The 16,837-nt window shown below is 53.3% G+C and overlaps 9 protein-coding genes across 9 annotated transcripts; 5 read left to right on the top strand and 4 right to left on the bottom strand.

The window, feature by feature from the left end:
* Positions 1-41: 41 nt before the first annotated feature.
* Positions 42-602, bottom strand: PtrM4_089020 (DUF4106 multi-domain protein; the record flags this gene model as incomplete). The annotated part of the gene is made up of 1 exon (XM_001934638.2): positions 42-602. One exon carries the CDS (start codon positions 600-602, stop codon positions 42-44), a length of 561 nt encoding a protein of 186 aa, XP_001934673.2.
* A 178-nt stretch (positions 603-780) lies between these two features.
* On the bottom strand, positions 781-3,922 carry PtrM4_089010 (actin-interacting protein (Bud6/Aip3); the record flags this gene model as incomplete). The annotated part of the gene is made up of 4 exons (XM_066106861.1): positions 781-851; positions 945-3,644; positions 3,702-3,771; positions 3,860-3,922. 4 exons carry the CDS (start codon positions 3,920-3,922, stop codon positions 781-783), a joined length of 2,904 nt encoding a protein of 967 aa, XP_065962529.1.
* A 1,277-nt stretch (positions 3,923-5,199) lies between these two features.
* PtrM4_089000 (uncharacterized protein) lies at positions 5,200-6,349 on the top strand (the record flags this gene model as incomplete). The annotated part of the gene is made up of 3 exons (XM_066106860.1): positions 5,200-5,345; positions 5,741-5,933; positions 5,993-6,349. 3 exons carry the CDS (start codon positions 5,200-5,202, stop codon positions 6,347-6,349), a joined length of 696 nt encoding a protein of 231 aa, XP_065962528.1.
* A 52-nt stretch (positions 6,350-6,401) lies between these two features.
* On the bottom strand, positions 6,402-6,620 carry PtrM4_088990 (uncharacterized protein; the record flags this gene model as incomplete). The annotated part of the gene is made up of 1 exon (XM_066106859.1): positions 6,402-6,620. One exon carries the CDS (start codon positions 6,618-6,620, stop codon positions 6,402-6,404), a length of 219 nt encoding a protein of 72 aa, XP_065962527.1.
* Positions 6,621-7,520: 900 nt separating this feature from the next.
* Positions 7,521-9,008, top strand: PtrM4_088980 (uncharacterized protein; the record flags this gene model as incomplete). The annotated part of the gene is made up of 2 exons (XM_066106858.1): positions 7,521-8,751; positions 8,800-9,008. The coding sequence occupies 2 exons, from the start codon at positions 7,521-7,523 to the stop codon at positions 9,006-9,008; spliced, it is 1,440 nt and encodes a 479-aa protein (XP_065962526.1).
* A 703-nt stretch (positions 9,009-9,711) lies between these two features.
* Positions 9,712-13,046, top strand: PtrM4_088970 (ProP, Permease major facilitator superfamily; the record flags this gene model as incomplete). The annotated part of the gene is made up of 4 exons (XM_066106857.1): positions 9,712-9,902; positions 9,979-10,780; positions 10,846-11,144; positions 12,824-13,046. 4 exons carry the CDS (start codon positions 9,712-9,714, stop codon positions 13,044-13,046), a joined length of 1,515 nt encoding a protein of 504 aa, XP_065962525.1.
* A 779-nt stretch (positions 13,047-13,825) lies between these two features.
* On the top strand, positions 13,826-14,665 carry PtrM4_088960 (MhpC, hydrolase or acyltransferase (alpha/beta hydrolase superfamily); the record flags this gene model as incomplete). The annotated part of the gene is made up of 1 exon (XM_001934644.1): positions 13,826-14,665. One exon carries the CDS (start codon positions 13,826-13,828, stop codon positions 14,663-14,665), a length of 840 nt encoding a protein of 279 aa, XP_001934679.1.
* Positions 14,666-14,829: 164 nt separating this feature from the next.
* PtrM4_088950 (DNase-NucA-NucB domain containing protein) lies at positions 14,830-15,695 on the bottom strand (the record flags this gene model as incomplete). The annotated part of the gene is made up of 3 exons (XM_001934645.1): positions 14,830-15,130; positions 15,183-15,276; positions 15,329-15,695. 3 exons carry the CDS (start codon positions 15,693-15,695, stop codon positions 14,830-14,832), a joined length of 762 nt encoding a protein of 253 aa, XP_001934680.1.
* Positions 15,696-16,168: 473 nt separating this feature from the next.
* PtrM4_088940 (uncharacterized protein) lies at positions 16,169-16,814 on the top strand (the record flags this gene model as incomplete). Its single annotated transcript, XM_001934646.1, has 3 exons — positions 16,169-16,234; positions 16,291-16,360; positions 16,414-16,814. The coding sequence occupies 3 exons, from the start codon at positions 16,169-16,171 to the stop codon at positions 16,812-16,814; spliced, it is 537 nt and encodes a 178-aa protein (XP_001934681.1).
* Between the last annotated feature and the right edge of the window lie 23 nt (positions 16,815-16,837).

Here is a 16,837-nt window from a genome sequence, read left to right as displayed (position 1 = left end):
GTTGAATGCTCGCAATCTAAGCGTTGCTCACGCACGCCATCTCACGACCTTCCAAGCAAGCCCGAAAACCAATGTGCGATATTCTTGCCACCTGTACTCGGCGTGAAAGAAACAACACTATCAGCATCTTCGCCATTCGCATCTTCCTCATTCTCCTTGAGACAGCTATCCACCAAGCTGCGATCCGGCGTGGGCGTCTGCGGCATCCCACGCAGTGTCTTGTGCGAGCTAGAACTGTGCATTGCATGGCCACTACCACCACCGCCGCTGCCGTGGGGGAATGTCATGCCTCTAGGGCGGGAGGGTGGCGTGCCGGGGCTGGGTTTATCGCGGGAGCGGAAGCTAAGGGAGGGCTTTGGGGTGCGGTGGGAGAGGGGGGGTTTTGGGAGTTCCGCCGCGGGAGGTGGAGGGGTTGGGGGTGAGGAGCGGCGTTGGTGTTGGCGTATGTCTTGGAGTTTCTGGCATACAGGTTGGCGTGGCGGGTAGTGGTGGCATGGCGTTTGTGACTTCGGGGGGTCGAAGCGGTGTCTCGGGTTGGTGTGTCCTTGTCTACGAATCGAATCGTTGGACTGGGTAACTTTGCGTTTGCTACAGGCGTGCATGGTAAAGTTGGTATGGGCACGTCTATTCCAGTGGCAGCTGCGAATTTCATCTGCGTCGACAAGGGCACGGCGCCGCTTTTTACCCACGGCCGGACGGTGAACTGCCTTTTCGGAAGATCTAGACCTAAGCATCAGCTCAACACAGATAAGAAGGCTAGAGATTGATGGAAGATGGTGTCTAGGCAGGACCACCTTCATCTCCTTTAGCCTCCTCTGGGTTCTCTGCGGCTTCGGCTTCTCCATTCTGGCCTTCGGCGCCATCGCCATTCGTTGCTGCAGCTGCAGCCGCGGCAGCAGCAGCTTCTGCCTCCCGTTGTTGCTTCTCGGCCTTGGCCCGTTGACGGGCTGCTTCGCGTTCAAAGTTTTCCTTGCGGGCACGCTCGTCCTTTGCTTTGCGGAGACGCTCAGCTTCTTCGACACCACCACTCTTCTTAAGCTTGCCTTCCTCGACAAAGCTACCAAGCTCGCGCTTGAACTCGTCATCGTTCCTCGTCTCCAGATCGCGTTGTCGTGCCTTCTCAGCCCGCTCGATGGCTTCAAGTCTGCTCTCATGGTTCGGCTGCAGGGCTTTGACTTCCCCAAGAACACCATCTCGAGCTTGACGCGGATCCACGACTTTGTCCATAGCGACCGCGTTGAGCATGTTGCGGCCACTAGCCGAACGCATCCCACTTTTACCGCTAGCCTCTTTCTCGTTCTCAAGGTTCTGCTGTTTGGTCGCTTGTTCAACCAGTTCCAGGGTTTGTGCCGCTTTCTCAAGATCGTCTTGCAAGTCGGCTGCGAGCTCTTCCTGCATAGTAAGCATGTCTCGCTCTTCGCACACAGTCTGCAGCTCCTGTTCCCAAATCTTGGTCCACAGAGGCTTCTCCTTTGCCAGAAGATCTTGCAATTTCTTGAGCTCGGCGATGGCTGTCGAGAGGTCCTTTGCAGTAGTCTCGAGCTGGCGTGGCAAGGGTCGAACACCCCGTAGGACGACATCTTTTCTGAGGTCCTCGACGAGATCTTGTAGGTCATCCACTCGGTTGACAATTTTCTCCGAGTCGTCTTGCAGAGCCTTCTTTCCAGTATTGATGTACGCGCGACCACTGTCGCCGTCAAGTGACGGTAACGCAGCTTTGATAGCTGTTGCTTTGACAGCACTGGCTTTTGTACGTATTGTCGACATGCTGGCCTGGATATCCGACACAAAAGATGAATATGTCTGTCGAACAACTGCTAGATCGCGGCGCAGGGATTGAACCTCGTTGAGTTGAGCGGCTGAGCTAACGCTGCCTTCGAACGCCTTGCCCAATGGAAGTGGGCTGGAGGCTAACAATGCTGAGTTGCGAGCGGATGAAACTGGTGCCGCGACGATGCCCGCAATTTCTTTCGTTGTCTGTTGTTGGCGTTCGGCAACGCGCTGTATAGCCGATTGCTGGTCTTCGACTACGGTCTTTATGCTTTCCACCAGCTTGCTAAGCCCACCAAATTTATCGTCGATGTGGCTTTTCACCTCGTCCAGCTGCTCAACGTTGAGGACTAGTACCGATCTGTCTTTGATGTCACTAATGTCCTCCAGCTCGTATCGCACACCAGACACGGGATCTTGTATGTGAATCTCAGGCAAGTCGCCATAGCGGTGCGTATCCCAGGCAAACTTCTCGATGAAAGCCAACTGCAAACGGGCAGATGAGAGCTCGGCGCCATCTGCAAAAACATATTTCTTAATCTTGCTCTTGTATTGGAGGAACAAGGTGAGTTCCTTTCCTTGCTGAGGTGACTGCTCCGGAATGAAATGCGAGGGTTGTGGAGATGGTGTTTTTGCTCTGTAAGAGTCTTTCTGGTTCGCTGCAGACCTGGAAGGCTCCTCTTTTACGGGCGATGCCGATCCGAGCTCAGCAGGCTCCGCTAGTGGTCCGTTCAGAGTTGCACCCAGTGAGAGTTGGTCACCTTCAGGGAATCTGGGTGTGGCGAGCTTGTCTTCTGGCGTCTTCTGCATGGGGCTATCTTCAGGACCAGACTCCTTGGGAGGTGGGATACTCGGTGCTGTGCTTTGAGCACTTTCCTCGGAGATGCGCCTTGAAGCATCGTTGGGTTGATCGTAAGAGAACTTTGTGTCCACGACAGGTCGCTGCTGGGCTAGACTCTGGTTAGAGCGCTGTCGGTTATGCATCATGGAAGCTCGTGTGCGGACGGCATTCATAGATTCACGCACATCCCGACCCCTATTCGGTATGGGTGAGTTCTGCACAGGTGGAAGCGGTATGCCATTCGTTCCTAGATGTTTCTGAATCTGGTATGCGGAGAACCTGCGTGAGGCCCTCCGCTCTAGCTCGCCTCCTCTTTGCAATGCGGCCAGCGCATCTTCCTGCTTCGGCGGAGGTGGAGGCGGAGGAAAGTCGACAGCATAGTTGGGCTTCGGGTCCGGGGGCTTGGGCATAGCGTCGTCGGCGGGGTATGGAGCGATTACAGGCATCTGCTGGGCGGTGGTACTTGACATGGACGAGTCTGTGGAGAGCTGGCTTCCGGCAGTCGAGCGGTTGGCTTTCTGGTTCGTGGGTAGCGGATCGTATTTGCTGGGAGACGTTCGGCCTCCAGCAACCGACGAGGAGCGTGGAGGGAGTTCAGGACCTCCAAACGATGGACTATCTCCTCTCGAAGACACGCGTGTGCTTGCAGAGCGCGGCTGCTGTGCTTCTTCCACATCACCAGAACTCCCCACGCTGACCTGTCGCGGACTCCCACCGGATCCGTTAAGTGATCCATCTCTTCCTGTACGTTGGCGTAGTCGCTGCTGCTTCTTCTTCAGTCCATGCAGCAGATTTATTATTATATCTCTTATCCGCGGCAGGAAGTTGTCGAGGCTTGCTTGCGACGCTTCCTGGCTCAGCGTCTCTTCCAGTATGCCACGAAGGAGTTCGGGAACATTTCCGAGGTCATTTGTGTCAACGCCAATAGCATTGAAGGCTCGCGACGCTATGTTGAACTCGTAGCCCAGACGTACGTACACGTCAGAGACCTCGCTCTCGGTGGCGGTCCCGCGCGACCATAGTGTCAACGTCTCTGCAGCGTGTTAGCAGACAGGCATGTGGGCGCGGGGCATGTCTTTGGCAGACGGACCGAGCAGCTGCTTGGTGGCAACCAGCAGATGGGTAACTGATTTTTCTATCTGTGAAAGCTGCTGCTGAGGCTGCATTTCAGGCCAAGTTAGCGACAGATGGACATGGTGGGAGTTTGGCGCGGAATGCGGGAGAGGCCCACGCAGCACCTACACCTACATTCTTGGGCGCACGCCGTGATGACCCCTGAGAAGAGCGTATGGAGGAAGCCTCTTCGGTCATGATGGGCACAGCGACTGGCGCAGGTGTGCAGCAGCAGAGTGAATGGCCGGGTGACGGGGCGCGAGAGCACGACACGCTCGCTCGGTAGTGATGGCGACGTCGTTGGGTCTGATGCCCGGGCTAGCTGGTATGGAGTGGCTGGGCAGCACGTGCATGGATCCAGCACCTGTTTCACACGGCATGTATTCTCCACTATATTGCCTGTATCGTGCGAGTGTCTGTGATAATGTATATGAAAAACAAAGTCTGCTGGCACAACGGACAGTAGCGTCTACATGTTGATGTTATTCTACGCATGGCTGCTGATAGGCCCTGATGGACGGCTAACGGCAGTCATGGTGGCATGGAACATGGATGCGACGTCCTCTTGACGCTTGGCTGCTTCGTGACATGAGTCTTGACAGCTGCTGCAAACCCCCCGCAGTAGCGCAGAAACAGAGTGGTGACTACGGCCTTTGTCGGACCTGAGCTGCAGGCTACGGTCTGTGTCCGGCCTCAACTGCTGCTGCTGGGTGGGTGCGTGGGTGGTGGTGGGCTGGGGGAGCCACTTGGGCAGCGGGCAGCACGTCTAGCATGGTTGAGGCATAACGAACAGGTGTTGCCCCGTAATTGTACATGCGACGTGTGTGTGTTGTTTGGCGCGCGCACCTCTTACAGCGGCAGCATCATGAGCGAGGCCTGGGGCGGTCATGTTTTGTACATAGTGCCCGCGACGGCGCAAGGTTGATGCCACGAGAGAGGGCGCAGGCGGACATGATAGCGGCCTTGCAGTGAGCCAGACAGAGGGCTCTGCTGCGCAGCTGTCACAGACATCAGCTCCACTATTCTCACGAGAGGCCATCTGTCCCCTTTCAAACCCTCATCATCTCTTGCGAGACAAGGCCGATAGCAGTCTTGCCCGTTGAGCCCTCAAGCCGTCGTCGGAGCATCCACGGCTGCAGCCTGAGGCTGGCTTACTTAGCTCCCGCACCTTGTTTCATCCAGTCGATCCGCTTGGCGTGCACCTCACTCTGGACTTCTGGCTGGTAATTCGGGCACAGCCTCCTATACACCCGCAATTCGGCCGCACGGCTCTCTCACTCGATTGCTCGACCACGCTGTGCTTGCTCCAGCATTGAGTGCCCTGCGCTGCTCTCACCCACGAGTTGGAGCTCCTGCCTCCCCCGCCGTCCATCGCTCCTTCTCCCGCCCATCGCGCCTTCCCGCACCCACACACCAACCCACGCTACCGAGCTTACCCACGCTACCGAGCTTGCCCGCGCCCGCCTCGCCCATCCATGTCCACTGCCGCCGCGACCCCGAATAGTTCCTCCAATGCTCTGAACCAGGCCTCCAATTCCGGCAGGCAACTGAAGATGAGCACAGCAGGCAAAGGAATCGACGCACAGCGAAAGCCCGGCAGTCCCATTGACGGCGGTCAGAGGTAAGCTTATACTCTCCGCACACATACACACATACACACAAACACACAAACACAAACACACACACACACACACACACACACACACACACACACACACACACACACTCCACTAGACCCAACCCTGCAAGTGCTCGTGAAGCCCTTTCTGGTCCCGTCTGTGAGCACCATGGCCCGCCCACAAATGCTTCGAGAGCGCCGTAGACACAGCTACCGCAATGCGGGATATACTCGTGTGACGTCTGCAAGGTCACATGGACTCACGGTGCGACTGCGCTGGCCAGTAGATGCTACCCTCGCCGTGTGTGCTGCTCAATTACCGACTTCTGCAACGCTCTCCCCTCGACCATTCTCGCCCTCACCCGCACCTGGCGCAATGCTGACTTGGCGACTTGTAGGAAACCTCCTGCCAAAACGGCATGGACTCAGGGCACCAATCCCCTCACTCAGCGACCCACAAGCACTGCCACCTCCAACGGTGCCGTAAACTCCCCTAAGCCTTCGCAAACCTCGCCGGCCTCCTCCGGCGAAACACCTACTCCGATGAGGCACCTCAGTGATCGGATGATGTACCTGCTGGCCAACCTGACTGTAAGTGACGGATGTTGCTTGATGTGGCGCCGAGGGACACAGCTGATGGTCATGATTAGGGTCTTCCGGGCATCATCACACTCAAAAATGGAGAAAAGTACTCCGGTGTGCTATCAGGCACCTCATTGGACCCTAGCGAACTACGATATGTCTTCAAGATGGTCAAGAAGCTGATGCCCGCTACCAGCGCGCAGACCAACGGTGCCGCCGAGGCTTCCGAGGACTACGTTGGTAAGGGCGACTACCATGTCATGTCGTTTGACATGAGCGATGTTGCCGATTTCAATGTCAATAACGTCGTGCTTGACAAGTCCCAGGCCAAGACTCAAAATGGTATGTCTAGGCTTACGTCTCTGTTTGATAATATTGCCGTAACTGACCGTCATAGGCACCTCAGGTTTCCGTACCGACACTGACATTTCCGGCAAACTCGCCATCCGCGAACGTGACCTTCAGAAGTGGGAGCCGTCAGAGGTCGATCCCAACATGTCTCTCGAATCCTCCGGACGTACGGCCGAATGGGACCAATTCTCCACCAACGAGCGTCTGTTTGGTGTCAAGAGCAACTACGATGAGAATCTCTACACTACCACCATCAACAAGAACGACCCACAGTATGCCGAGAGGGCTGCTCGTGCCGAGAAGATTGCCCGGGAGATTGAGGGCAGCACTGCGACCAATTCCCATATTCGTGAGGAGCGAGGTGGCTACAACCCTGCCGATGACAATGGCGACGAGGAGGACAAATACAGCGGAGTACGCAGAGATTACCCATCCCTCGCAAGTGGCCAGTCCAATCGATACACTCCTCCTGCAAGGCGTGCGCCTGCCGCCCAAGCAACAGTTCCTGGTGCCCCTGTGGATCCCGCCATCATTTCTTCATCTGTTGCGCGACCTGGCTCGCAGGCAGCACAGCGCGCCGCAAGCCCTGCTACTACTACTACTATTACTCCTGCTGCCCCCACTGCCCCCGCTGCCCCTGCTGCGGCTCCTGCTGCTGCTGTACCCGAGCCGGCCAAAGTACCAGAGGCAGCCAAGGAACCCCCAAAGGCTGCACCAAAAGCAGTCGATGCGCACAAGGCTATCACTGAGCAACTCCAGAAGCCAAGTAGCGCGATCAAGTCTGGCGTGGCCGCCATTCCTCCCCGGAAATCGGGGCGACCTCACGACGCAACGACTAATGTTGAGCATGACCTCCTCGATTCTTTCAAGCAGTTTTCAGCTGCGGAAAAGTTACGCATTTCGGATCGCCAGAGGGCTTTTGCTAGAGAGAACAAGGCCGTGAAACTGAACGACTTGAAGAAATTCGCCCAGAACTTCAAGCTCAGCACACCCGTACCATCTGATCTGGTTCCCATACTCGCTAAGGACGAGACAAAGCAGCAAGCCATCGTCGACAAGGCAAACAGACAAGCGCAAGAGCTGAAGACGACACCTCCAAAGGCCTCGAGCAGTGCTGTAGACCCTAAAACGGTGGCACGGCCAGCCGCCAAGCCTGAATCCACCCAGGCTTCCCCCAGCGCAACCATGGATCGCCAACAAAATCAGCGTCCTCGACCGGGACAACCTGCCTATGCATCCGCAAGCATGCGGAGTTCTCATCAAAGCATGAATCAACTGCCTCCCCGCGCTCAAGGACTTCTCAGCACTCGCCTGCAGCTCAATCATCAACAGCACAAACAGCAAGGTGCCCAGCCCTACAACGGTGTCCCCCAGCCCATACCCGCCCAAGATATGCGCATGCCTCCCACTGGCCCTTCGCAGCCCTCGAGCGGAGCCCAGACGCCCTCTTCCAGCGTCTCCACGAGGTTCAACGTTCGTGCTCATGAATTTAAACCTAACCCCGCCGCGAGCACCTTCCAGCCTGGTGGAAACCCAAGTGCCAGCTCTAGCCCCCGCCCGAACTCATCAAGACAAGAAGTTCGCAAGCCTCCCATCACTAGCTTCTTCGGCGGCCATCGTCCTGCTGTGAAGTCTCTGGATGGGCCAACCACTTTCAATGCCATTGGACGCTTGGAAAAGGAGGCGCAAGCAAGCGACAAGCCTCACCACTCCGATATTGCGCCCCCATTCAAGACCCCCCCTACCTGGGATTTCCCGTCATCGAATACGAACAAGGGGTACGAGCAGTTGTTTGAGCATGCTCCTCCGCCTGCACCATTATCAGCGCCACAACATGTCATGGCGAACGGGCCCATGTCGCATCAGCATCAACTGCCACCTCATCTCCAGGGAGCCCCAGGTATGGCACAGGGACCAACACCTCAACACACACCGCGTGGTCCTCCAGTGCAGCCTCACCTCGGACAGAACCAGCATCATTATGAAGCTCAGCACATGCAATATTCACACTCACAGTCCTCGGTCCAACCTTCGCCACGGCCTATGGCACCCTTCATGTATGGTGCACAGCCACAGCAAATGCCAGGTTATCCCCAGCAGGTGCAAGTTCCACAATATGGCATGAGTCCTAACGTTCAGCATGTCACGATGCGCAACGCACAAGGGGGCCAGTTCATCAATCCCCAAGGGCCAGCAATGGGAGGTCAAATGATGACAAATCAGCCTTCGAATGGGCCTTTCATGGGCATGCCGGGTAATCCCCAGATGCAGATGTATTCTCCCGCCCCCGGCCCTGCGTACCCCCAGTACGGACACATGCCTGGTCCTGGTGCTAATGGATTCCCAAGTCCAAGGCCAGGCGCACCAATGATGAGCCACCAGGGGTCTCAACAAGGACACCACCAGCAGCCGCCTATGATGTACATGCAACCCGGCGCGCCAGCTCCTCAGATGTACCAAATGCAGCCAGGATCCAGTAAGTACACACGTCCACGACACATGTACGTACCTAACCCTCCTGTAGTGACGCCAATGCGGGGACCTTATGCTCAGCCATATCAGAGTGGCCATTACGGCTCGCCTCAACAGCATCATCAATTCCCTCAACAGCACCGCGGTACACCAAGTGGAAGTTACTCTCAGCCTATGATGCAACAGCATTCAACAGGGCCACAGGTTCCACCGACTGGACCTGCCAATGTCGGTCCGGACGGCAGCAACGAACCTAAATGAGGGCGTTTAGAGGAGAGTTCGCATTGCAACATTCGCAAGGTCTCAAGGGCTTGCTGCTCGAGCTCCGCGACAAGCCCACAACACCTGTTTCATCAGAATTTGCTATGCGCTTAGCGTGGGAGTTTGGTTAGTCACAATGAATGGCTTCACGCATAGCGATCGGCGTTGACTGGGCATGGTAGGTGCATAAAAGGATTACGGTACGGATGACACTCTTGCGAGCCATGAACACGCAGGATATGACAAGAGACTGAGGGTTCGACACAGCTCGCACGCGACGCAACGTGCCATGGAGGAGGAGGGAGTCTTGGAAATTGCTCTCGCTTTTTCAGACTATGAGACAGTATTGAAAGGGGAGGTGTGAACAGTATCAGCTAGCGAAGCATGCGCGCCATGAACCGCATACTTCCTGACAATTATCAATACAACCATTTTAAACAACTAAATTCAATGTGCGCATGGCGCATGGCGCCATGCATGTGTTCAAGCCGTCAAACATGCAGGTGACAAGGATCATCAGCAGGTACATCGGATCTGACCCACCTGCTAGTGTGGACCCAGCGTGGTTCCGCATTCCCGCAGCGATTCCGACAACCCCATACTACTGCCATCTCCCTCCAGACCTTTCTCCTCCCCCATACACGCTGCTTATGTTGTCGTGTGCTGTATGCTTGCTCCCAATGAAGACGTTGAACTATACAGTATGAACGACGCTGCAGCAGAACCTCTAATCGCGAATATCAGCGACGTTCCGAGTGATGCACGCGACCACTACGATGATGAGGGAGGCATTTTAGAACAAGAGGTAGATGAGAGTGCATTGGTATCACCCGGCTTGTTTATCTGGTGTTTGACTATATGCGCTGGAGTTAGTGGGCTGTTGTTTGGCTATGAGTACGTATCTATGTTTTGCGCGTCTTGCCTGGTACCACGTCCGCCCAGTAAGCACTGTGCTAACGGTTACATGTAGTACTGGTGTTATATCCTCAACCTTGATATCCATAAACACCGATCTCTCCTCTCGTTTGCTCACGACCCTCGATAAGAGCCTCATAACCTCCTGTACCTCTTTCTTCGCGCTCCTTGCCTCGCCCTTGACCGGTATCGTCGCCGACACATACGGCCGCAGGACTGTGATACTCTTCGCCGATGTCCTCTTCATACTCGGTGCGCTATGGCAGGCATGGACGAGTAGTGTGGGTGGCATGATCATCGGTCGGTCCATTGTCGGCGCTGCGGTTGGTAGCGCATCCTTCGTTGTACCGCTGTACATTTCGGAGCTGAGCCCCAGTCCTTTTCGAGGGAGACTAGTAGTGGTGAGCACTCTTTTCATCACTGGAGGCCAGGTAGTTGCATATATTATTGGTTGGCTATTCTCTGAGAGGTTGCATGGCTGGAGATGGATGGTCGGTTTGGGTGCACTGCCTGCTGCGATTCAATTCGTCATGCTATGTTTCCTGCCCGAGACACCGCGGTACCTCGTCAAGGCTGGGAAAACACAGCAAGCGAAGAAAGTGTTGGGCAGAGTATATAAGAGTGACGAAAGCGGGAAGGACTTGGTGAATGCAGTACTAAGGCGTGTAGAGAGGGAGATTGAAGAGGAGGAGGATGCGGCTGGACTACGTGGTACCCCAGACACTACTAAGACCGGTTGGAGGGCGAAGACTGAGAGAGTCAAGGACAGCTTTTCACAACTGATCATTATTGGTGGCAATCGAAGAGCTTTGGTTATCGCGTGTATGTTGCAGGGATTCCAGCAGTTGTGCGGATTTGTAAGTCCTCAATTCTTCCATTATTCTGTGAATGTCCGTCAGGTTCACCTACTAACAACTCCCAGAATTCGCTAATGTACTTCTCCGCCACAATCTTCAGCATGGTCGGTTTCAAGTCCCCGACTCTCACATCCCTTTCCATCGCCTGCACAAACTTTGTCTTCACATTAGTAGCATTCCACTACATCGATCGCATTGGCAGGCGCCGCATACTCCTCTGGTCTATCCCCATCATGATATCCGGCCTCGTACTATGTGCCATCGCATTCCGCTTTGTCGACCTACCCACTGAATCCACAACCGCCGCGCCCGTCACGGCCGGCAATAGGATATGGCCTCTCATCATCCTCTTCTCCATGATCACGTACGTCGCTGGCTATGCTATCGGGATGGGCAACGTACCCTGGCAGCAATCCGAGCTCTTTCCCCTTTCTGTTCGCTCCTTGGGCTCAGCCGTTGCGACTGCGACGAACTGGGGCTCGAATACATTTATCGGGATTACGTTTCTTCCTATGATGAATATCTTCACGCCCGTAGGCACGTTTGCGTTATATGCGGGGATTTGTGTGGGTGCTTGGATTACGGTTTGGAGGATTTATCCCGAGACGGCTGGGTTAGGGCTGGAGGATGTGGGGGGTTTGCTGAGGGATGGGTATGGTGTGAAGGATAGTGTGAGGAGGTTTAGACAGAGACAGCGGGAGCGGTGACGAGTGCATGTGATAGTAGGTTAATATCGAATAATGTTGATATCTTCGCAAGATCTGGGAGGTATATATTCTTCTTTCAAGATCTTGAGTTCTTCCTTTCTTTTTTTCGACATACCTGAACACAGCATCATATACACCCAAATCCAAAAACACAAACCACACAATACAAAGCCAAAAAAACCCAGTCCTGCCCACCAAACACCACAGTCTTCACTTTACCAACCATAACCATGAAGCTCTCCCCCATCCTCCTCACAGCCACCCTAACAACCCTTGCCGTCGCCGTCGCCACCCCCCAATCCAGCATACACCCATACCCCGGCATCACCCAGCATCCCCTCACCCACACCTCTCGTTCCCCCCCGCTGGAAAGGGTCTAATGGACGACTACGCATTCCCCCACAACAATCTCCCTCCCAGCGGCATAGCCAATACAGATGCTCGCCGTGACTCTATGGCTCGTAGGGCATGGGTAGTACGCCAGGCCAAGGAGTCGATGAAGTATGTTGATGCAGAGGGGTATGTGGAGAAGGAGGTTGAGGAGTTGGCGCTTGCGCTGGATGCGGCGGATGAGAATGGGGTTGGTAGTGGATAGAGGAGAGGTTGGATGTGAGTTGCGCCTTTTTGAGGAGGTAGTTTAGGGTGTTTGATTCGGTGCTGATGTTTTGTGTGTAGTACGCGTTGGTATGATATGAATATGTTACTTCAGGGTGAGATTGAGGGAATTGGTCTCGTTGTAGGGTTCAAACTGTTGTATGTCTTTTGTTGCAGTACAATGCAGTCAATCAAAGTGTAACCGTGCGAGGCAGTCATCAGAGTATATTCTGTTCTGTTGTTGTTGTGCTGTCATGGCCACCTTATATGTAGCCATAATCAGGGTCTATTTACATGACGTATCTCTGATGCTGGTGAGGGGAGAAGGTGCTCATGGAGGGGAGGGAGGAGCGCCAGGACAACGCACGTGACATGCGCAATACCCTTGCCTCACAAACCGCAACATCTTTCGACTACCTGTATACAGCGCGCTGTGTCTGTAAGTGGACTAGCCGTAGTTATCTCAAGCTCTCTTATCATGATTACGCGAGCTGTATTGAGGTGCATGTGACAGTGACGTATCTGTAATCTGCTTAGCGCCAAATCGTTTATTTGCTCCGCTACTTCTCTCACTTTCTTCAACACTTTGCTGTTCGACTACACAACCCCGCAATCAACACCCCAAAGTGACTTGCAAGATACAATACCATGGATCGCGAGGTCATGGATCACTAGGTCGAGTCCAAAAAGATGTAAGTTGCTAGGATTACCGTCTGTTGCTACTCGTCCCTAACCTTCACAGCACCCTCCTCAACCAAGCCCAATCACGACTATTGCGTCTCCCGACTGAGTTGCGACTCCACATCTACGAGTTAGTCATGGGCGAAGGCGTCGAGGTGCGCATCCTAGACAAGGACAAAAAACTTCGCAGTCAGGCAGAATCGAAGCCCGTCAAAGCATTCGTCCTCGTCCATATCTGCCGCCAGATAGCAGAAGAGGCATCTGGTATCACTTTCCGTTACTGACAATTCAACATTACACCGGTAGTGGATGTCTTCTTCAAGTACCGCCACCCATTTCTCGACATGGGAATGTGTACACAAGTCAAGTTTGTCAACCTCGAGCTTCACTGCGTATTTGCGAAGTATGATTGCATGAGGGATACCTTTCACGCCATAACCAATCATCGCACCGCCAAATCCGTTGCGTCATTCTTTCCTTCTTTGGTATGCGTGCGGGCAGTGGTTGACACCAGCATTTTGTCTGAGTACTGGTCGGTATTAATCCAGGAAGATATGTATTATGATAGGGGAAGAGTTTGGCTGAAGGATGGGGTCAGGTCCACTTTCGGCAAGCAATATCTCCAGGTTGTTCTAGGTTTCTTGCCCTGGTAAGGTTATGTACACAAGGGGGGTTGCATGTGCATCTGTCATCAGCTAGCTTGACAATTGCATCTTCTTGGCTTCTCAAGGACACACGTCACAGACGGTCTACAGAGATTAATCAGAATCAATGATATACATCTCACTTCTTCATCGGACAAAAGGATGCGCCGCCGGTGAATTAAGCTTGCCCGACTATTTTGTATTGTTTACTAAACATGCAGAACTAGTCCATGAATAGGCTCGGTGCTCCATTACAAAGCAACACATACGCATTATCAGCTGATGTTGGTACAAGATTTGCTATATTTTTACAGAAGATAACTAATCACTGTAGCATGCTTCCAATATAAATTCATAGGGCTCAATAGTGATGGCTCAGCAGTTTCTCTTACCCAACATAACTACTTCAAACCACCACCATGTCTGCACAGACTATCCCGACCCAATATATCTCTGTAAAAGGCATCAGAATTGCCTATCGCCGCTTCCGGAAACCTTCTGCTATTCCTCTCTTATTCCTGACCCACTTCCGCGGAACCATGGACCTTATCGATCCCCTCCTCTTGAACAGCATCGCAACCTCACGCTCACTGATTCTCCTGGATAATTACGGTATTGGAAACAGCTCCGGTACCATCCAGCCCACAATCCAAAAAGCCGGCTCCACAGTCGTGGATTTCCTCGACGCAATCAGCGTACCCAAAGTCGACATTATAGGATTCTCCATGGGGGGCTTCATCGCCCAAAGCATCACCGTAGACTACCCACACGTCATCAACAAACTAGTGCTTACAGGCACTCAATCCACATACACAGAAGGCTTCGTCTCCCCAGACCCAGCCATCATGGCAGAAGCCAGCGGAGAAAATCCAACAGAGGAAGTCATGATGAAGCTCTTCTTCCACCCCAGCGACACGAGCAGAGCACTCGGACACGCATGGTGGCAGCACACCACAGAACGCCACGTCGACGGCGAAGCTCGCACAACATTCGTCAATGCAGCTGGAGGCCAGACCCAGAACGCAGCAATTGGCAAATTCGTATCTGGCCCTGGCTTTTTTGCAAAGCTGCAGCAGGTGGATGTACCGACATTGATTACGAATGGAAATGCAGATGTTATGATGCCTACGGCTAATAGCTGGCTTATGCAGCAGAGGCTCAAGATTGCGGAGTTGCATGTTTATCCTGATTCGGGTCATGGGCATTTGTACCAGGTTCCTGAGGTGTATGCGAGACAGGTGGATTTGTTTCTTGAGTAGGCAGATACAGGGTGAGTGGGGAGGCGAGATGGCGATGGAATAGTATCTTGCTAGATGGATACAAGGAATAATGACCCATGTGTATTGATTCCAAAGTCTTGTCCGTCTCATACATTGCTCAAATTGTGCTAGCCTAAGAACCCTGCAAGTATATCTACCAAACCTTATTCTTCAAGAGGCAAAGCAACTGACTCTGGCATATCTGCTTTCATACGCTTTGCCAACTCCGGGTCGCTAATGTGCAACAGATTACTCCAGTTAGCAGCTCTGGGCTCCTGCATGCCCATATCGCGCTTCTTCTTCGCAGGAGGTTGCGCCGGGTTGCCTTGACCATCCACACACGTAACACCTGAAGAAGCACTGATGTCCCATTGACAATAGATATCGTCGTCGTTGAAGTAGTGGAAGCCATCAAACAAGGAGCCATCGCAGCCGTTTGGTGTAGCAGCTGGATCACAGTATTCACTAGAAGTCAGAATTAGTAATGCATTACCTAGAGATAGAGAGCTAAACCTACATGCCACCCGTGTTCTGCATCACGAGTTGAAACTGCGTGCCTTGCGGCATCAGGGGGTTGCCATAGATGTGGTTAGTGAGATATGCGGCTTGTGCTATCACGCCATGTTAGCATATCCTGTAGGTTGGCATCGAATATATACTTACTACGTTGCTCGGCTGAAGGAGTGCAAAGTAGTGCTGCACCATCTCCATTTGGGGTACGACCACCTTCCAGGGTACTTGCGAATGGGAATTCGTCAGTCCAGTCTCCGCCAACACCTAGTCCGGGAAGGGTACATGGTCGCGGCCTGTGCGTGACACCACAATCCACTCGACGCTGTCGCACCGTCGCTGCATTTCCACTGTCCCGAGTGAAGGTATTGATTGTCGGCTGTACACAGGTGAGCCAGTAACAGATATTGTTACAAGTACGCTGTTGGTTGTTGCAATTGTAATTACGCTGTTGGACCTGGGCTTGGACGTTGACGGCCAAAGAGATCACAGCGCCCCAGGAAACGATGTTGAGATACATTTTGCGAAGATCTATGCGGCGAATGGATAGTTGAAGTGATGAGTTTATGCTACTGATATAGAGCCAGAAGTCTCCTCTCTCTTATACTTCTTCCTACACTACATCTTTAGAGTGTCATTTTTGCCAAACATTTCGCATCCTTGCCCTGGTCCGATGTTCCAAATGTACAAGACTTGGGGGCCGTTCAGGTTTCCTGTCTCGGGACATAAGCACAAGGCGTCCTGCGTAAGCGAGTACGAAAGAGCATTGTATTGTACGCTACAAATGCCGATCTACAGCTAAATCGTAATCATAGAATCCCATGAGACCATGGGTACGTACTTGGCATCAGGCTGCGACTGCGCTCATTCTCACGTGCTGTAAGCGTTGACGTCACACCTGCAGGCAGGCGTCCATATAACATGCATCGTTGTTAAGCGTCAGCGCAGGAACACTCACGAGCCTCATTCCCTATCAATTGTCAGCAGAGCACCATGTCCAATATCAATCAGCTCGATAACACTATTCCAGTGTTTTGCACAGCCAGGATACCTCCAGAAGTACGTCCCTTAGAACCGCCACCTTGGCACAGATCCCAGTAACTAATGGTACTCAGCTTCTAAACGAGTTCTTGGCTGAAGCCTTTGAGGCGAGTGAACTGAAGGATGTAGAGTGCACACACATTGGTAAGCCCACGAAAATCCAGTACAAACCATGCGTACTAAGTCAGCGAACATAGCTATCCTTGTTGATACAACCGACATTAACCAACTCACGGAACCGACTCGACCTCCAGTGAAGGAAAAGCTCCAGTATCCATTCCTTAACTGGAGCCTAGATGATTTGGTCAACTTTGCCCGTCAATTTGATCGCACTGCGCACGGAATCATCGATACGGAGTTTGTCATCCTTGACGAGCAAACCCTCAAAGACAAGACTGTTGTACTTGTCACGCCATCTGAGATGAGCAATGACATTGAAACTGCGCCCAGGCTGACTGCGAGGTCTGACTTTCGATCCAGTTTGATCACACTGAATGTGAAGAGCATTGGTGTTGGGGGCGATGAGCCTTGGGAGGAAGCAGCCCAGAACAATAGCGTCATAAGGCTTTACGGGGAGAATCCGGGGGCGGGTGTGTGAGACTTCGGTGGACTTGTAAACGA

This window comes from Pyrenophora tritici-repentis, chromosome 4, assembly GCF_003171515.1.
Source record: "Pyrenophora tritici-repentis strain M4 chromosome 4, whole genome shotgun sequence".
Taxonomy (NCBI): domain Eukaryota; kingdom Fungi; phylum Ascomycota; class Dothideomycetes; order Pleosporales; family Pleosporaceae; genus Pyrenophora; species Pyrenophora tritici-repentis.
This window is presented reverse-complemented; position numbering and strand designations above follow the sequence as displayed.